This window comes from Apodemus sylvaticus, chromosome 4 (genome assembly GCF_947179515.1).
Source record: "Apodemus sylvaticus chromosome 4, mApoSyl1.1, whole genome shotgun sequence".
NCBI lineage: Eukaryota > Metazoa > Chordata > Mammalia > Rodentia > Muridae > Apodemus > Apodemus sylvaticus.
In genome coordinates, this window is record NC_067475.1 from 132,334,480 (window position 1) to 132,348,225 (window position 13,746).

Here is a 13,746-nt window from a genome sequence, read left to right on the forward strand (position 1 = left end):
CCCATGGGGAGTGGAACCATTAGGAGGTGTGGCCTTGTTAGAGTTTAGTGTGATTTTGAGGTCTGAGATATTCAAGCCAAGCCCAGTGTTTTACTCTCTTCCTGCTGCCTGTGGATCTAGATGTAGAACTCTCAGCTCCTCTCCAGCACCACGTCTGCCTGCATGCCACCACGTTTCCCACTATGATGACAACTGACTACAGCTTTGAACTGTAAGCCAGCGTCAATTAAATAATTTGCTTTATAAGAGTTGCAGTGGTCAGTGTCTCTTTTCACAGCCCTAACCAAAACAGCACCATATAAATGAACTGAAAGGAAACAACAACAACAACAACAACAAATCTCAAAAGCATGATTATCACATTAGATGCTGAAAAATGCTGACAAAATTTAATACCCCTTAAGACAAAAGTCCTGGAGAGATTAGGAGTAGAAAGGACATACCTAAACATAATAAAAGCAATTTATAGCAACCTTATAGCCAACATCAAATTAAGTGGAGAGAAACTCAAAGCAGTTCCACTAAAATCAGAATCAGACAAGGTTGCCCATTTTCTCCAAACCCATTCAACATTTTACTTAAAAGTTTTTGCTAGTGCAGTAAGACAATTTAAGGAGATCAAAGGGATAAAATTTGGAAAGGACATGAAAGTTTTGTTATTTGCAGATTGTAGTATACATAAACCAACCTAAAAATTCCATCAGAAAACTCCTACAGCTGATAAACACTTTCAGCAAAGTAGCTGAATACAAGATCAACTCAAGAAAACTAGTAGCTCTTCTATATAATGACAAAACGACTAAGAAAAAAAATCAGGGAAACAACACCCTTCACAATAACTTCAAATAATATAAAATATCTTGGGTTAACTCTAACCAAGCAAGTGAATGACTTGCATGATGAAATCCTCAAGTCTTTGAAGAAAGTATTATAGAAAATTAAGAAGATAAAAAGACCCATGCTCACGTAGTAGGAGCATTTACATAGTAAAAATGGCCATCCCACTAAAAGCATTCATATCCAATACATTCCCCATCAAAATTTCAATGCAATTCTTCATAGACCTTGAGAGTCCATTCTCAACTTTATATAGAAAGAAGGAAGGAAGGAAGGAAGGAAGGAAGGAAGGAAGGAAGGAAGGAAGGAAGGAAGGAAGGAAGGAAGGAAGGAAGGAAGGAAGGGAGGGAGGGAGGGAGGGAGGAAGGATGGACAGACTGACCCAGGATAGCTAACAATCCTGAACAATAAAGGAACTGCTGGAAGTATTATCAAGCCTTATTTCAAGTTGTACTACAAAGCTATTATAGTAATAAAAATTGCATGTCACCAGCATAAAAAATAGATATGCTAACTAATGGACTCACACATCAATGAACATCTGATTTTTGATAAAGAAGCTAGACATACACTAGAAAAAAAAAAAAGAAAGCATCTCCAACAAATGGAGCTGGTCAAACTGGATGTCTGCATATAGAAGGTCTTAACCTAAAACTAGACACACCAAACCTGATGGAAGAGAAAGTGAGGAATAACCTTAAATGCATTGGCACAGGACACAACTTCCTGAACAGAAGAAGACCAATGGATCAGGCACTAAGGTCAACAATTAGTAAATGGGATCTCATGAAACTGAAAAGCTTCTGTAAGGCAAAAAATACCATCAGTTGAACAAAGAGACAGCTTACAGAATGTGAAAAGACATTTATCAGCTCTACATCCAACAGAGATCTAATATCCAAAATGTATAAAGAACCAAAGACAATTAGATACCAGAAAACAAACTAAAAAGCCCTCCAAAATAAAATTCAGCAATCCAACTAAAAAAGGTTACAGACCTAAATAGAGAGTTCTTAATAGAGGAAACTCAAATGGTTGAGAAACACTTAAAGAAGTGAACAATATCCTTAGCCCCCAGGGAAATGCAAATTAAAATTATTTTGAGATTCCATCTTACACCTGTCAGAATGGCTAAGATAAAGGATAAAAATGACAATTCATGCTGTTGAGGATGTGAAATAAGGAGAACACTGCTCCACTGCTGGTGGGAATGCAGACTTGTACAGCCACCACAGAAATCCATACAGTGAATGGAATTTATTCCTCATGAAATTGGGAATTGACTTACAATGTCCAGTTAGACGGCTCTTGGGCATATATATACCTAAAGGATGTTTGATCCTACCACAAAGACTAAACTGTGTTCACCAAGGCTTTATTTATAATAGCCAAAAACATCGAAACAACCTAGACATCCTTCATGTGGTACATTTACACAATTGGAATATTACTCAGCTATTTAAAAAAAAATCATAAAATTTAAGTTAAATGAATGCAGCTAGAAAAAAATCATTTTGAGTGAGGTAATCCAGACCCAGAGAGACAAATATTGTATATATTCACTAGTAAGTGAATATTAGTATGTTAAGTATGGGTAATCATTCTATAATCCACAGACCCAGAGAAGTTAAGAAAAGAGGAGGGCTCTAGGGGCAACACATGGTCCTCCCTGGGAAGGGGAAACAATACATTTTAAGGACAGAGTGGGGCAGGTGCAGGAAGGGGCAATGAAGGAGATTGCAGGGAGAGACAGCTGAATTGGGGAGCATTGGGGGAGTGGTGTGGAAACCTAGTGCAGTGGAGATTTCCTGGAATCTATGAGGGTGATCTCACTGAGGACTCCTAATAATGGAGGTTATAGAGTCTTGACCTGGGCATCTTTTTCTATCCAGTGGTGGGTCTGGGTTGCATTTGGCTGAGCTGTTGGCTGACAGAGTCCTGTGGAGATTCCTAATAACAACCCAGGCTGATTGATACTAAGAGAGAAGGTTGCCCTCCAATATATTTCTACAGACTTATCTTCACAGGTGATTTCCCCAAATTCTCAGCCCCCAAAAGACTGAAAGATAAGAAAAAAAAAATGCTGCTGGATTTCTTGCATGTTCAATTTTTCATGGTATTTGAAATAAGTTGTATCCTTTTTTAAACAAGTTGTATTTTTGACTAAAATTTTAACTTGTATTTTGCTTTTCATTTCAATATAGATAGTAAGATCTCAAACTCTGATTCAGTGTTTTCATTGTCCTTTGATCAAGACTGAGGTTAAAATAATTTGCTTGCCAAGATATGCACTTGCTCAAGGTTGTAATTCTCAAAAATTACAGGTAGTGACATGAAAGGTATAGTGTTTCAAATGTTCTTTTCCTCTATAACTTCATGAAGGATTTGTTTTACATGATTCATCTAAAGGCTCTAAGGAGAAATAGATAAGTAAAACAAACTTGTTGATACCTAATAAATAAATATTAACTATTAACCAGGTAACAAAATACTTTGGTAGGTTACTTCTCACAGAATCAAGTTCTTAACAAACAGTGAAGGTGATAATGTTGGCATTTTTAATATAAACAACAAAATATTTTTTACAAAAAGAGCCACAGTCATGTTCTACTACTGCAGCTTTTGTATTTCCAAGGTGTGGAGGCAGGCTCTATTATAATGTGAAAGACACCTCAGAATGACCACAGCATGGGACGTGTTCTCTCTCTCTCCTCCCCCTCTCTCTCCTCATCCCTCCCTCAAAGCATTCAGTTACTGATTTTTATCCCTTAACTCCATCTTTTAGTTTTATTTACCACAGAAGATTATATCTGGAAAAGTATTTTTAACTACCCATCCTTTAAATGTTTCTTTTACAGAAGTATCATGAAAAAATGAGGGGGAGGGATGACATGAAGAGGTCAAAGACATATTAAAAATTAATCAAAACTCAGGTTCTCTCACTCAATAGAGTACTGTAATGTTTATTCTAGGTCACTTTTTTGTTGTTTTTTTTTTGGATTTGGCTTTTTTGAGACAGGGTTTCTCTGTGTAGCCCTGGAACTCACTCTGTAGACCATGCTGGCCTTGAACTCAGAAATCCCCCTGCCTCTACCTCCCAAGTGCTGGAATTATAGGCGTGCGCCACCACCGTCCGGCCTAGGTCACTTTTATAAAGAATAAATGGATTGCTAATTTCAGATTAAGGTTATCTTTTATCTGAACCTTGGCTAAGTTATTTCATTATGTCCAGACAAATAAAAGTTTGTTCAAATGTAATTTTAGTGCACATGCACAGGTAATCGGGCTCACCAGTTAATACCACAGTATTTACTTTTATGAGTTTATGGAACTAAGAAGTACTTATGTTACAATTCTGAGAAACAGTAAAAAGAAGCTATAGGCTGATCAATACTTTAAACATATTTATTGCACTTTATTGTATGTGTTGTATGCCAGAGTATATATGTGCTGAGACATATTTCTATCCCACTGAATAGTACTCTTGGAGGTCACTGAAGGTGGAAGAGAGCTTATGCATCTGGGAGAGGTTCCATGTGACCAAAGCAGATTCTTCAGTGCCTCCTTATATAGTGGACTTCCCGTTTCTAGTTTTACTAGAGAAAGGGTTCTGCTACTAATGTCTTTGTGAAAACTTCTCCTGTTTCTAAACAACCACCACCACCAAAAACAAACCACTAAATTCTAAAACAAAGCTTTCCTGGAGAAACACAGCTCTCAATTAGAATCCAGATGTGGAAAGAACGTTCAGTTGCAGATCTCTTTACTTTATAGTCTCAAGTTTAGTGGATGCAATCTTCACATACTTGCTATTTTTATTATTTACTCTCAACTGAAAAGTAAAACCTGACAGGTGGCAGACCAGCAAGAATGAATTTCACTAACAGCTTTTACAGAGACACATTAAAATGGCCTTTTTGACAAATACAGGGTTACTTAGTTCTGTGGACTCAAGTTTAGGTCTTCTATTTTATTCCAGTGGTCTGCATGTCTATTTTTGTGCTAGTACTCTATCTTTATTACTATTATTACTACTGCTACTGCGGCTTTATAATACATCTTGAAGTCTACAATCCCCAGGGTACAAATCATTTGCAGAATTACTCATTTTGCTCGGGGTTGTATCAGTTATTTGGGGACTTTTCTGGTTCCACATAAATTTTAGGGTTTTTTTCCCCTTTCTTTTCTATTTTTGTGGGTATTCATATGATCTTTCTGGGTGATTAGCTTACAAGGATTAAGCAGTTGATCCATAGAACTATATTTAGACACAGCTTTAGAGATAAATTTGATTTCAGTGAATGCATAGATTTGTCCAGACCTACAGTTATGTTTACATTTTAGGTTAATTACTGGAAAAGCCAAAATAGTTCAGCATGAGTCATGGTAAAGCCTTTAGTTTTTCTTACAATCGAAAGCCATCTATTTTTCATGTTCTCAGGACCAGGATCAGACTGGGTTTTGTGCCTGGTATGGAAGTGCCCCTATCACCAAGTCCCTGTGGCTCCTTTCACAGTGAGTGAAATTCTGTGAAGGGGTAACTTTTGCTATAACTAAAAGAATATCCTGCTCAACGGCCAAAAGAGTGACAACTTTTGCATTTTGAAAATAGAGAAAATATCGAATTCATAAAGACCTCCCAGGACAGTGAAGCAGCATATGTACTGTATCTAATGGCCCCGTTAATACACAGAAACTATCGTAAAAATTAAGTTTGAAATCTCCAGGACTCCTAAGCATTTTAACCAAGGTATCCAACCTATGTTAAAGAACATCAGGAATAATATAAACAATGAAGAAATGTAAAAGGAAGCTCTGTTAATAGAAATAAACCCTTTCCTTTCTAGCTCAAGGCAACATTATACTGGAGAGTAACTAGACCACAACACTGAAGAGCCCCTGGGAGCTCTGTAAGACATTCAGGGGATCCAAGTCCAGCACTGCTGGAGAGCAAACCTGAGATCCAGCCTGTTAAATGTACAATGGAGGACTGACAGGGGTGCCTTTCTTCTCAACAGCAGAATGCTGGCCCTGCCTCTGAACACAGGGTGCAATCCCCATCTAAAGAAAGGGTGTTATAAACAAATACTTATTTTCTAGACAACAATTTTAGCAAATCAGAAATCCTCAGCTTTCTAAAGTTACTAGATTCAATACTTTCCTTAATTTAGAAAGACATACATACAACGAGAATAAAATTAAGCCCTTAACAATATGCTGAAAAAGTAATATTTAATAGTTTGCAAAGAACCATCAAATTTTACTTTTGAGAAATATTACCTATCTTAACAAGGAAAAAATAAACAAACAGCACAAGTATTATTAAGACAGCTCAAATAAATAATTTAACTATGAAACATAAGCTTAATGACCTAAAACTGAAAACAAAAGATATTTTCCAAAACAAACTATCTAAATAAAATGCCATTATGAATTTAAATATTCTAAAATGAAATACGGAAAGCTTAGGCAAGTTGCAAATGTTTACTATTATAGAGATCAAATGTACTTTGCTGATTATAAAAACACAATTGCTGGAGCACTGTGATTCCAAAGAAGAATACATGTGTGTGAACTATGCTGTTGAATCTGACAAGAACCCTGTGGACAGAATTGTTCCTACAGATTCCTCATTCCATACATTATGTAATTAATTACTCATCATGCAATCTCACACAGCAATGAAATGTTAACACAAGGAACAATTTCCATATAAAACAGGGGCATACTTTTCATAAAGAGATTAAACATGTAATTGGAAATTAGAATTCTATCAACTCAGAAGACCAAGAAAAAATAAGTGATCATACTAATGGTGTGTGACATACTTTATACAACTTAAAAAAAGAAATTATATGGTCTTTCCCTCAAGTTGAAAGAATTCCCAAATTTTATAATTCCTCTGAAGATGGAGAAGCAAATGGTTTATTCAAAAATTATAAAGTCCTAGCCTGGAGATACAGAAAATGTTGGCACAAAATAATTTAGTTATAAACCTTGAGGTACCAGCTAGTCAGGTAGGTCCTGACTAGTTGCTGAACAGATTTTTTTTTTACAGGAGGGTGTCTATATAAAATACTGTTTTAAGCTTGCTGCTCACTCTATATCCATTTCCTTTCTAATGCTTCTTGAAAGATGACAGCAGTTTTAAACACCTGCCAGGCAGTCCATAATACAGGTATAGCAACACAAAGCATTCTGGCAGGTGATTTGCTGTGACGCAATCAATCATATATCTAACATAACCCTTAAAAAAGTTCAATAGGTATGTTCTTTCCAAATTAAGTAAAAACCGAAGTGTGGAAATACAGAAAGTCTCTGAGAAATAGACATATATTTCTTAAGTTTTTAAAACAAGATTACAATGAAGAGTAACCTTGTTTTCATTTATTTCCTCTACAAAGAGACTTTAAGGAAAAAGTTGCCTGCTACATATTTCTACCTTACAACATATTATTCCAGTATCTTCCAAACCATATGAATCTATCCAGTGAAGGATGATGAAACACAGAAGCACCAAAGATTCAGGACACAAAATGAACAAAATCATATAAGGAACTCGACCCTGGGCAGGTGAGATAGCCATTTCTCTTCGGTGTAAAAGTGTTTAAGTTTCCTAAGTAGACTTTCATTTAAGTCTGACTGTGGAGCAATGTCTCTTAAGATTCTTACTCTCTGGTGCTGTGATGGAAATCTATGAGCCACACAAGAAGTATTTAGAGCATGGGTTTCCAAAAGCAATTTATGATTAGCACAGCAATGACAAACATCCTTCAGTCAAACTCCTAATGGATTCCTATACAAGAATGATAATCTGTAACAAGCACGGAATAAGATTTTAATGCTACCCTAGAGACTAACAGTAGAACTTAGATCAAATGTCCCTTTCTTTCCCAGCTTCTGAGTTCTGACTTTTTTTCTCCTGTAGCACTCACTGTGTACATCACAGGATCTGTCCATATAAATGCGTCAATACAGAATTTAGTTTTTACATTCCTTTCTCTCTAAACTATAAATATTCACTATACTTGGGAAATGAAATAAATGAATTAAAACCTCATTGATTCACAACTTCAAACAGGTCATACATTTGGGAGTCAGGGTATTCAGATAACGTGTAAAAATCACGAAGTGCCATTTTAATTAGGTGTAGACCTAGCCTCTGTCCTAGAAAGCCCAGAGGAAATGAGGTAGAAGTTCATATTAATGAATAAACAATGGACTATGGAGCAAAAAGTCAAACAGAAGCAGGAATACAGGTCCTTGGAAGACAGGTCATTCTGGGGTGTGCTGCTTAGCTCATGACACCCTGAAGACACACTACTGATGTTAGTAGGATAAGCAAGGGAAGAATGCTGAGATTCTGGTGTTAGACTTTAGAGTAAAAACGCCAGGAAGAGCAGAGAGGCATTATAGATCTCAAATGTGAATGGAAGGCTAGGCAATAAATCTTCACAAGGCTCTTTCCAAAGAGTGGGAGAAAATAAAGAGGGCTGAGGGTGTTGCAGAGATGTACTTTGTATGCTGTAGAGACAATTCCTGCAGTCAGCTGTTTTCTATTACCACAAGTAGAAAACCTGAGACACCCGAAGGTTTTCCTGATTCTCATTTCTTGTTTCTATCTTAGATGTGTTGTTAGGTAGACTGGTAAGATGATCAGTAAATATAAAGCAGACTCTCAAGACACTGGTTCTGACTTAGTGCGGTAAGCAAGTACTACCGCAGGTGACTTAATAAAGGAAGTACAGACATTCTGACTGGCAGTTAATAATTATCTTCACTCTATAGGGGAGATGTCAACAGGAACATTAAGTGAGACAGAAAGTAATTTAAGGCTCTCCTTTTAGTAGCTGCAACAGCTCACTCATGGTGAACAGACCTTTTTGAATTAATAAGGGCCACTGGGAGATAGTGCCCCCTCAAGTCAAGCATGAATGGAAACTTCAGTAATTGTTATTAGAATCAGGGGGACATAAATTACAAAACAAAATTTTAGGTAAGACATAAATACTGAAACAAGGATGAACAGCCTAAGTTAATATGAAGTTAAAGTTCAAAAACCTTTATAAAGTGAATAATACAAATAATTGTTTTGTTTTCAGAAAAGTTTTATCACTACAAAATATATTACTACTTAGTAGCAACACTGTTTGACATTTTAGTGGCCAATACTAATACCAAACTGAGAAGGAGAACAAAGGGAAGACCTCCAGTGAGTGCCAGGCTTGTTTCTTGGTGCTCTTATATTTGTTATCCCATTTAACCAGCAAAACAATTTCAATCACATAAAGATTCTATGTATGAGGGAACAAATAGTTAATAACATCTTTGAATCCCACTGGAAGAGCCAGTGTTCTATTAAAGGTCAACTTATAAGCAACATCCACACTTTTACAAGCCATCTTGCTACTTTTACCTCTGTAAAGCTTAATGGACATTGTCTGCAGTATTCACAAATGAATAGCTGATACCTGACTCTCAAATACAGATGCTCCTTGATTCATGATAGTGTCACATCTGATAAGGTTGGAAAAAAAATATTCCCTTTCCCCCAAGTTCAACTAAACTGGTGACTGTAAAAGCTGGGCACTCCATGGACCACCAGTTTAAACCTGTGGTCTGAATGGACAACTGAGAGCACAGCACCCAAGAGAGGGTAACAAGTTTAGTGCTAGCTTCAGCCTGGGAAAGATCAAGTCGAGCTAAGTGTGATGACTAACAAGTGAAATTCAAACATGGGGAAGCAGAGATAGAGACAGAATTATGCACTAGAGCTAACCTGGGCTATATAATGAATTCCATTCAGGCTAGACTAACCAGAGCTATATAGCAAGATCCTGTCTCAAAAGACAAAAACCCTATAACAATTAAGTAAATGAGTAAATAATGAAAACTCAAGATTCAAAGCATGGTTTGTGGCTTCTACCAAATAATCATTTTTCACTATCAATCAAGCTAAAAAACTTTAACGTGGGGAACCATTTTTACAGATGACCCTTACTGAGATAACCACTGGAAAGAAGACTGAAATCTAAATGTAAATAAAAATTCAACCCAAATGCCACAGAGCCATTAGCTTTTGGACTATGCTAGCAATTTCTCCAAAACAGAGGAAATCATCTCTTAGCACCAACAGCAAGGAGGCCAGCTACAGTGTACATTTAGAGATAAAAGCTTTCCAAAACTAACCGGAACGACTACAACTTTAAACAAATCAAATCAAATGAGAACAGGCAGCAAAAACAAAAACAAAACAAAACAAAACAACAACAACAAAAGACTCAATTCCAAGCTGAATTTCCATCTGTTTATGGCAGGTAGCACTGTCATGTTAACCAGAAGGCAGCCAGAAGCCAAGCATACCCTTCTAAAGAAACCCAGCTGCTGGAGATGGAAGTCCAGACACCTTCCCTCATATCCTTCTTTTATCCCACTTCTATCAGGTACCTATTACATCAAATTCACAGAGACAGGAAGCAGAACAGTGGTTCTCAGGAACAGAGAGGAAGAGACTGTAGCTCAGTGGTTCTCAGTCTTCCTAATGCTGCCACCCTTTAATACTGTCCCTCATGTTGTAGTGACCCCCAACCAAAGAATCATTTTCATTGCTACTTCATAACTTTATTTTTGCTTCTTTTATGAATCATAATGTAATTAACTGTATTTTCTGATAGTCTTAGGTGACTGACCCCTGTGAAAGGGTCATTTAACCCCCTCAAGGGGTTGCAACAACGTAGGGGTTGAGATCCACTGTGCTAGCACTTCCTCTAAGATGCTCCTGGGGTTTATTTACTTTGTATGTCCTCTCCAGGAGGGAAAATGGAATGTCTCAGAAGAGTTCCAAGTTCTGCTTCAAGACAAGGCTTTTATAGAATGACATCATCTAAATGAAATACTTGTTTTCATTGGCTAAAATGAAAATACTTGTCTGAAAGTAACCTTGACCAATCAATCAGTCATTAAAAGGAAGAGAATCATCTCTACCTGAACCACAGCTATATTGTTTTAATTAGAACCCAAAAGAAGAAATGTGACTGAGATTATCATCTTACATTCAATTTACTATTAAAAAAAAAATCAAACCTAATTTTGGCCTTCAAACTGTAGCACTGTTGTCACTCTGATGAAAAGACAGACAAAAAGAGAGAGAGAGAGAAAGATGAGATCTTACATTTTTGTCTAAATTTAAGTTTTGAATGTTAAATTTCCTTTTTATCAGTTTTAACATTTAAAAACTTCTTTTAAATATGTCTTTGAACTGCTTAACTATTTTAACCAACCATCCATCCATCCATCCATCCATCCATCCATCCATCCATCCATCCATCCATCCATCCATCTTACCTTCCCATCCCAACAAATCAGAGGTTCTGGGAGAAACCCATCTCTTCTAATTCAGACACCTCAGAGAGCTAATAGGATACAGCTCTGAGAAGTTCCTAGTCCTCAGAAGTTATTAACCATACATACACTAAATGAGGTCAGAGTGGTTTCCCCAAAGCCTGATCATTTGGGGCTTAATATAACTTAGGAAGCACAGAATATACTACTGTTTTTCTGTGGCAATTTGTAGATTGTGGCAATCTACAGTGGATATTAAAACTGATTATAAAAATGTTTCCACTTTAGAAAAAATAAGGTATGTACTGTATGAGAATGTGCTAGATGGTGTAACTGCTGGCACTAAATGAGTTTTCTTTTTCTGGCCAGATTAAAATTCACCAACTTTTATTTCTGTTTTGTACTAAAGTATGTCTATCATAAATTAGTTTAACATGAAAGGCAGGCTAACATCCTGCTAACCACTCCTCCATTTTGTTCAGATGAGATAATTATAGTTTCTTCTCTTGTTCTTATAACTTGACATGTTATATACAAATGCTAGGCCCCATACTGACATCAAAAGGCCCCTTTAGAAATGCCTGAGTCTTCTGTCATATTAGTTACATGATCACTCTGACTGTATGACCATGTCAAAGAGATGATAATAAATACTTCTGCTTCAGATGCGACTCAGGTCAGTGTACCTCCAACTGCTTCCTAAGCTGCTTTCCACAGCTGGTAAGATGAAGCAGTAAGTACCTGTGACCTTTTTCTTGATATTTACTATGACTGTGTACGATACTAAAGCCAACTCTATAAAAATTTGCCTGATTATGTGCTCATCTCTCTCTTTTTTCTTTGAAAGTTGGATGAAAATAGCAGATAAAAACATAAAACCCCTGCCCTACTAGCAACCCACAATCAAATGAATATCTAATTTCTTATTTAGAATATTAAATTACCAGCAAAATCCATTTCAGTGGTATTCTGAAGCTAATTCTGTGCTGAAGTATTTGGTATATAGTTTTTGTAAGAAATATATATTGGAGTCTGGGGATGTGGTTCAGTGATAAAGCATGCATGAGGACCTGGGTTCAATTCCCAAACCTAAGGGTCCTGGTGATTCATATAGAAAAGTTACTTAATTACTTCATCAAATTTTATTTTGTAACAAAAATTGGCTAAGAAGGAAATTTTCTAAGGAGAGGGAAAATACATACATTGTATATACATAAAAGCTTTTATAGGCTAAGAACTCCTTTTTATGGTTAAGTTTACCTTTTTTTGTTTTTGAGATCATCTTTGAGATGAAAAGTAGATCAAATAATTAAAATTATACAATTGCTTTGCAAAGTTGTTTATGACATTCTAATATCACCTCCACAAGAAAATAGGAGATATGTCTACTCTACCCTACTAATTGGTAGTTTAACAAAAGAAACCTGAGTTCAGTAAAGTATGCTAGCTGACTAGCTAGAACGGGTGTCAGGAGTCAGAGTCGACTTCTAGTCTAGTGATACTCCCACTGTGCTATATGGTATACTAAAGACTAGTTTGAAAAATCATTAGAACTAGGTAAAAACTAGTAAGATTCAACATAGGTCAAGTGAGGTGTAATATGATTTAGTAACTGTTTGAAGACTTGTTGGTTCACATAAATTAACATGGGGGTTAGCAAGAAGCATCTTTTGCTTAATGAACCACACTACTTCCCTTCCACCCCAATTTTTTCTTTTTGGGATGTATGGGAGGTATGGTGTGTAGGTGTGTGTCTGGGGATCGAACCTAGGGCCCTTTGCATGCTAAACATATGTTCTACTTCTGAGACACATGTGTGTTTTGGGGAATTATCTTACCTCTGCTCCTGAGTAGGTGTCAGTTTGGAGGACAAGTTCATCCAGGTCAACCTCATTACTGATTGGCATTGAGTGGAACTGCAGGTTCAGTATTTCCCTTCTTGTTGCTGCATCCGGTAAGGGCACATAAATGATCCTGTCAATTCTTCCAGGCCTCATCAAAGCCTACAGAGATAGAACAGCAAAGCTTAGCTATGTCTAGAACTGACACTCCATATCAAAGGCAGTCAGGAAAAGAGAGTACCTACTTTTTCATAATGCATCTATCTGCCAACTATTATCCTCAACTAACAAATAATACAAGTACTAGAGGCACCATAATCTATTTCAGGATGTAAACAGTGTCTAGTTGATTTCTGAAGATGGGAAAACAATAGTTCTGGGAAAGTTTCTGAACAATTGCCAAGGTAAACAGAAAACGGTAACATTTAGAGAAATGTGTGTATGACATGTACTTACTATATGAAAAGTTATTTTTTTAAAAAAACAATGCTTCCTCGATTAACTTATAAAATACAGAATAAGCTATTTGCTGTTTAAAGAGCCCTAAATATAGCAAAGCTATGATAAAGGAATAGGCCTAGAGATAAATTTGAGTCAATTGAATGCTTTTAGCATTTTACTGAAGGCTAATGCCTATATTATGCCAGACCCAATGAACTTACTCAGAAAATTTACTGGGCACGTGTTACTTGCCAGACAGCTTCAGTATTGAGAAAAAGAACAAATG

General features: G+C 36.5%; 1 protein-coding gene across 4 annotated transcripts in view; it reads right to left on the minus strand.

Annotated features, from left to right (window-relative positions):
* Positions 1-13,746, minus strand: part of Spata5 (spermatogenesis associated 5) — a 164,771-nt gene that overhangs the window by 38,441 nt on the left and 112,584 nt on the right. For 3 of the 4 annotated variants that reach the window (XM_052180599.1, XM_052180598.1, XM_052180600.1), the window contains exon 15: positions 13,017-13,181. In XM_052180599.1, the coding sequence (XP_052036559.1) occupies positions 13,017-13,181 (165 nt within the window). Of the gene's footprint in view, positions 1-10,920; positions 10,958-13,016; positions 13,182-13,746 lie in introns of all 4 variants that reach the window. The other variant, XM_052180601.1, reaches the window with a different exon arrangement.